We start from the raw sequence: 6,869 nt of genomic DNA, 5'->3' as shown, positions 1-6,869 counted from the left end.
ATTCATCCATGTTGTAGCATGGATCAAAATCCTGTCCTTTTACCTTAAATTTATTTTTCAATTACAGTTGACACACAATACTTTATTAGTTTCAGGTGTACAACACCTGAAGACATTTATATAGCTTACAAAGTGATCACACCAATAAGTCTAGTACTCTTCCAACACAATACAAAGTTATTACAATATTATTGATTATATCCCCTATGCTGTACTTTTACATCCCTGTGATTCTTACAGCTGGCAGTACGTACTTCTTAACCTTTTACTTTTTCACCCATCTCACTAAGCCCCCTTCCACATGGCGACAATCAATATGTTCTCTGTATCTATTAGTTTGCTTGTTTCATTTGTTCATTTACTTTGCTTTTTAAATTCCACATATAAGCAAAATCACGTGGCATCTCTGATTTACTTCACTTAGTGTAATACCCTCCAAGTCCATCCATGCTGTAGCAAATGGTTAAGATTTCATTCTTATTCCATTGTATATATGCACCACATCTTTATCCATTCATCTATCGATGGACACTGAGGTGGCTTCCATATCTTGACTGTTGTCAATAGTGCTGCAATAAACATAGGGATGCATATATCTTTTTGAAATAGTGTTTTGGATTTTAGATAAACATCTAGAAGTGGAACTGCTGGGTCATATGGTAGTTGTAATTTTAGGTTTTTGAGAAACCTCCATACTATTCTCCATAGTGGCTGCACCAATTTACAATCCCATCAATAGAAGGTTCCCTTTTCTCCACATCCTCGCCCAAACTGGTTGTTTGTTGATTTACTGATAGCCATTCTGACAGGTGTGAGGTGACCTCACTGTGCTTTTGATTTGCATTTCCTTCATGATTAGTGACGTTGGGCATCTTTTCATATGTCTATTGGCCATCTGTATGTCCTCTTTGAAGAAATGCCTGTTCAGGTCCTCTGCCAATTTTTTAATAGGATTGTTTGGGGGGTTTTTTTGGCATTAAGTTCCTTATATATTTTGAATATTAACCCTTATCAGATGTTTCACTAGCAAATATCTTCTGCTATTGAGTAGGTTGTCTTTTCGTTATGTTGTTTCCTTCACTGTGCGAAAACTTTTTAGTTTGATGTAGTCCCATTTGTGTATTTGTTTCCCTTGCCTGGGAAGACATATCTAAAAAAGATATTGCTAAGAGTAATGTCAGAGTGTACTGCCTATATTTTCTGATTTCAGATATTACATTTAAGTCTTTAATCCATTCTGAGTTTATTTTGGTATATGGTGTAAGTAAGTAGTCTAGTTTCATTTTCGAACATACCTATCTAGTTTTCCCAACATCATTTATTGAAGAGATAGCCTTTACTCCATTGTATATTCTTGCCTCCTTTGTCACAGATCAGGCATGGATTTATTTCTAGGCTCTCTTTTCTGTTCCAATGATCTACATGTCTAATTTTGTGCCCACACAATGCTGGTTTGATTACTATAGCCTGGTAGTAAAAGCATTTCTCAAATGCTTTTTCTGCATCTGTTGATATTTTTACCCTTCATTTTCTTTATGTGGTATATCACATTAGTTGATTGTGGATACTGAACGAAACCTGTCATCCCAGAAATAAATCATACTTGTTCATGGTATATAATCTATTACTGTATTCTTAAATTCAGTTTGCTAATATTTTCTTGAGGATTTCCTCATCTGTGTTCACCAGGGATATTGGCCTATAACTTTATTTTTGTAATGTTGGAATCAGGGTATTGCTGGCCTGCTAAAATGAGCCTGGTATCCTACCCTCCTCTTAAAATTTTTGAAATAGTTTAGGAAGGAGACGTGTTAAGTCTTCTTTGAATGTGTGGTAAAATTCACCTGTGAAGCCATCTGGTTCAGGACTGTTGGGAGGTTTTGATTACTGATTCAATTTCATTAATAGTTCTTGGTCTAGTCAGATTGTTTCTTCTTGATTCAGTGTTGGACAATTGTATGTTTCTAGGAAAGGCTGTATGTTTCCCAGAAATTTATCCTTTTCTTCCAGTTTGTCCAATTTGTTGCCACATTGTTCATAGTATTTTCTTACAATCCTTCTGTATTTCTGTGATATCAATTGTTACTTATCTTTCATTTCTGATTTTATTTGGATCCTCTTTTTTCTGGATGAGTCTGATTAAAGGTTTAGCAATTTTATTTATCTTTTTCAAAGAACCAGCTCTTGGTTTCATTGATCTCTTATAGTTTTTTTAGACTCTATTTGTTTATTTCCACACTTTATTATTTCCTTCCATCTGCTCACTTTGGGTTTATTTATTCTTCTTTCCCTAGTTTCCTTTAGTTTTAAGTTTACATTATTTATTTGAGATTTTTGTTTCTTGAGGTAGGCCTGTATTGCTATGAATTTCCCTCTTGGGTTTGCTTTGGCTGTGTCCCACAGATTTTGGGGGTCGCTGTATTTTCATTTTTCTTTGTCTCAGGGTACCTTTTGGTTTTTCTTGATCTCATTGTTAATCCATTCATTGTTTAGCAGCTTTTTTTAGCTTCCATGTTTTTGTTTTCCGGTTTTCTTCTTATAACTGATTTCTACTTTTATATCATTGTGTTTGTAGAAGATGCTTGATATTTCAATGTTCTTAATTTTCCTGAGACTTGTTTTGTGGCCTAACATGTGGTCTACCCTGGAAAACGTTCCATGTGCACTTGAGGAAATAGTATATTATGCTTCTTTTGGGTAAAGTGTTCTAAAAGTATTAATTAAATCCATTTGGTCTAATGTGTCAAAGAAGGCTGCTCTTTCCTTGCTGATTTTGTCAGGATGTTCTATCCATTGATGTCAATGGGGTGTTAAAGTCCCCTACTATTACTGTATTACTGTAAATCTCTCCATTTATGCTTGTCAATATTTGCTTTGTATATTTAGGTACTTCTACATTGGTTGTGTAAGTGTTTACAAGTTATATCTTCTTGTTGGATTGAGCCCTTTATCATTATAAAATGCCCTTCTTTGTCTCTTGTTACAGCCTTTGTTTTAAAGTCTATTTTGTCTAATATAAGTATTGCTACCCTGGCTTTTTCATCATTTCCATTTGCATGAAATGTTCTTCCATCCCTGTACTTCCAGTCTGTGTGTGTCTTTTGATCTGAAGTATAGGTGGCATATGGGTCTTGTTTTCTTATCCATTCAGCCACCCTATTTCTTTTGATTGGAGCATTTAATCCATTTACATTTAAGGTAATTATTGATAGGTACATGGTTATTGCTATTTTATTAATCATATTTTCTATCTTTCTTTACCCTTCTTTTTAAAGAAGTCCCTTTAACATTCCTTTTCATCCTGGGTTTGGTTGTTATAGGAATTCTGTTCAGCTAGGCTTCAGGTGGATCTCAGTGATGGTTGTTCTAAAATTGTTAATTTTGATGTGATCATGGAACAAGGAGAGCAGAGTTTATCTACTCTTCCATTTTGACCCTGGGTACAGCCTGTCTTGAACATATGTTGCTTTAATCCACAGTTTATCATTAGAAAACTAATACAGTTAACATTCTTCTTAAATCATTTTAGCAATGACTAGTTGTGAATAAGAGATTAAAACAGAGTTCCTTTTTACTCCAGAAGACAAAAGTACCATATTGGTCTCCTATGGCTGGTTTAACAAATTACTACAAACTTGGTAGCTTAAAATGACAAAATTAATTTTCTCATAGTTCTGGTGGCCAGAAGCCCAAAATCAACATGTTGGGAGGGCCATGCTCCTTCCAGATGCTCTAGAGGAGGTCATGTTCTTTGACTCTTTTAGCTTCTAGTGGCTGTCAGCATTCTTGGGTTGTGGCTGCATCACTCCAATTTCTGCCTCTATGGTCATGTTACCTCTTCTTCCTCTCTGTCTCTTAAAAGAACAACTGTCATTGGATTTAGGGCCCATCTGGATAACTCAGGATAATCTCATCTCTAAATCCTTAATTACATCTGCAAAGACCTTTTTTACACTAAATAAGGTAACATTCACAGGTTCTAGGAATTAGAATGTAATCTTATCTTTTTTGAGGGCTACCATTCAGCCTATTATAGGAACTCAAGGCAAAAAGACATATTATTCAACTTAACTGGTGTTTCCCCAGCCATGCACACAATGCACACACACTCCACACATGTGCAGGCTGCTCAGGCTACAGCAGAGCCCATGGTGCCCAGCAGCTCCAAGCTGACCTGCCTGCCTCCTCGTGGCCAGTGGCAACCCCACAATGGCAAGGCTCACGCAAAAGGGGGTGGCGGTCGCAGCAGGGAGAAGACTGTGCAGATGGGGTACCATGGGCAAAGCAGACAGCGAACGAAGAGGGGACTGGGCAGAGACAGTATAAACACACAGACTTCGTCCAGTGAACCCCCAGGGAGGGAAGCATGCACACAGAATATAAAAAAAAAATTTTTTCACCCATATACTTACTCCTTTGCTGACTGGAGAGCCCTTGTAGGTTTCATATGGGCCATGCTCCTTGGCCAGATCACAGCTGGCTTCCAAGGCTCCATAATAAATGGTTTCAAAGATTTGCTTATTCAATAACTGGGCCTCTGGACTCTCAAAAGGATACCTCATCAGAATAAAAGCATCTGCCAGACCTTGTACCCCAATTCCAATGGGGCGATGGCGTTTATTTGATAAGTATGCCTTTGTGCCAATAGATTTAGAGAAAAAAGAGACATTACTGAACAGAAAAAGCCAACGTTCTGTACCAAATAACATATACTCTTTTTATCTCAGTTTTCTCACACCATTCCAGTGATGACCATTTAAATGATGACTGGCAGGCAAACTTTGGAAAGTGATAAACTTTCTCCACCTTAGATTTCAATAATTACCAATAAGCAGAGATATTTATTCATACCTCCGGGATAGGGTAGTAGTTAATATCAATAATTTTATTCAAGTTTCGAACAATGACTTTGGTGACTTCAGCCAACTTCTTGAAGTCGTATGTGTGTTCTGGTGTGACATACATATTCAGGGCCAGGGAAGCCAAGTTACAAACTGCAACCTGGAATGTAGAGAAAAAGGTCAAGAATCACACAATTTTTATTTCTTCCCTGTGTCTGTGACACTACTATATAGGCATCTAATACTCTGATATTAAAATTTTTCATTTTTATCTTTGACTTCTCCCTCTTCATCATTCACCAGTTCATTTCTGAATCCCAGTACCTATTCACATATGTGAGTTTTAACATGTTCCAGTGAAACAGGTAAGATGAAGAGAATCCTGTGTTCCATAGTACACAGCTCTATTACCAAACTTACACTATGCTGTGATTGTTTATGTACATCTGTTTTAGTCAGTAATGTGCGCTGTCCAATACAATAATCACTAACCACATGTAGCTATTTAAAATTAAATGAAATTTAAAATTCAGTTTCTCGGCTGTACTAATCACATTTCAAATGCTCAAGAACCACCAGATACAGGACATTTACATCACTGCAGAAAGCTCTTCCTAATTACACATGCCAACTTCACCGTCACTGAGATTCTGACTAGCCCTTTATAACAGAGGACCCAAGTTTGTGATTTTTGGAAAAAGCTCTTCAGGTGATTTTTCCTCTATCTATGCTTTCTATTTACTAGGTGGTGACCTTTCTCAGATAGGAATCATATCTTATTTATCCCTATATTTTTAGTACTAGCAATGCATCTGGCATGTACTAAATGCTCAATATTGATGAACACACCTTCTTTTTCCATTTTGATTATGACTATCCCAATTCAAACCCTCAACTCCTCTCACCTCATGCCCTTCATACCTACTCAATTCTATACTTGTTGCCAAAGAACCCATTTTTAAAACATAGCTCAGATCACATAAGTCTGATAAATGCCAGAGAGAAAAATAAGGCAGGAAAAGAAGACAGAGTATCCTGGGGATAAGGATGGAAGGAGTGCCATTTTAAAAAAGAGCTGTCAAAGATCTCACTGAGAACATGACGTATGAACAAATAACTGAAGAGGTTAGAAAGCAAGCCATCTGGCTACCTGGGGGGAAGAGCATTAACAGCAAAAATCCTGAGGCAGGAGCATGTATGCTAAGTTTGAGAAACAGCACAGAAATTGGTAGAGCTAGAGCACAGTGAGCAAGGGGGAAGGTAACAGCAGGTAAAGTGGGGGTACCCAGTTGTATAGGACCTTATAGGGCACTATAAGATTACTGGATGGAAATGAAGTACTGACACATGCTACAACATGCATAAATAAGCTTTAAAACGAGGTAAGTGAAAGAAGCCTGACACAAAAGGCCTAATGTTACAAGATTCCATCTAAATAGAATGCCCACAATAGGCAAATCCAAAGACAGAAAATAAATTAGTGGTTACCAGAAAAGGAGAACAGGGTGCGACTGCTAAGAAGTTGAAGGTTTCTTTCTGGGGTGATGAAAATGTCCTAGAATTAGATACTGGTGATAGTTGCACAACCTTGTGGGCATACTAAAAAACAATGAATTACATACTTTACAAGGGTGGAGTTTATGGTATGTGAATTATATCTCAATTTAAAAAAGGAAGGACTCTGGATGGGTTAGAAAGTCAAAGAGGAGAGCTGTGCAAGGTAATGATCTGATCCGATTTTTGTTTTTAAAAGGGTCACTCTAGTCTCTGTAAAAAAAAAATCTATCTTGTATAATGGTTAGAGTATATGTCAATTTCTTCCAACTAAATTATAAGTTTCCAGAGGAAACTGGCAGGGATTGAGCCATATTCATTTATATTTCCGGAGCACTTACTACAGTTGTCTTACATATAGGTGGTGCTCAATAAATTTTGTTAAACTGCAACCTTAGCAGTATACTCAACTCACTATTTTCATCCTGATTTTTCATTTGTCATATTTTTTAGGCCCTAGAATTTGTGATCTGC

The 6,869-nt window shown here is 36.9% G+C and overlaps 1 protein-coding gene across 1 annotated transcript in view; it reads right to left on the bottom strand.

The window, feature by feature from the left end:
- RRM1 (ribonucleotide reductase catalytic subunit M1) overlaps window positions 1-6,869 on the bottom strand; it is a 36,797-nt gene that overhangs the window by 9,790 nt on the left and 20,138 nt on the right. The window contains exons 13-15 of the mRNA XM_011377462.2: window positions 4,852-5,001; window positions 4,413-4,634; window positions 2,831-2,845 (exon numbers count right to left, since the gene is read on the bottom strand). Of these exons, the coding sequence (XP_011375764.1) occupies window positions 2,831-2,845; window positions 4,413-4,634; window positions 4,852-5,001 (387 nt within the window). The remainder of the gene's footprint in view (window positions 1-2,830; window positions 2,846-4,412; window positions 4,635-4,851; window positions 5,002-6,869) is intronic.

Source organism: Pteropus vampyrus, unplaced genomic scaffold (assembly GCF_000151845.1).
Source record: "Pteropus vampyrus isolate Shadow unplaced genomic scaffold, Pvam_2.0 Scaffold311, whole genome shotgun sequence".
Classification (NCBI taxonomy): Eukaryota; Metazoa; Chordata; class Mammalia; order Chiroptera; family Pteropodidae; genus Pteropus; species Pteropus vampyrus.
This window is presented reverse-complemented; position numbering and strand designations above follow the sequence as displayed.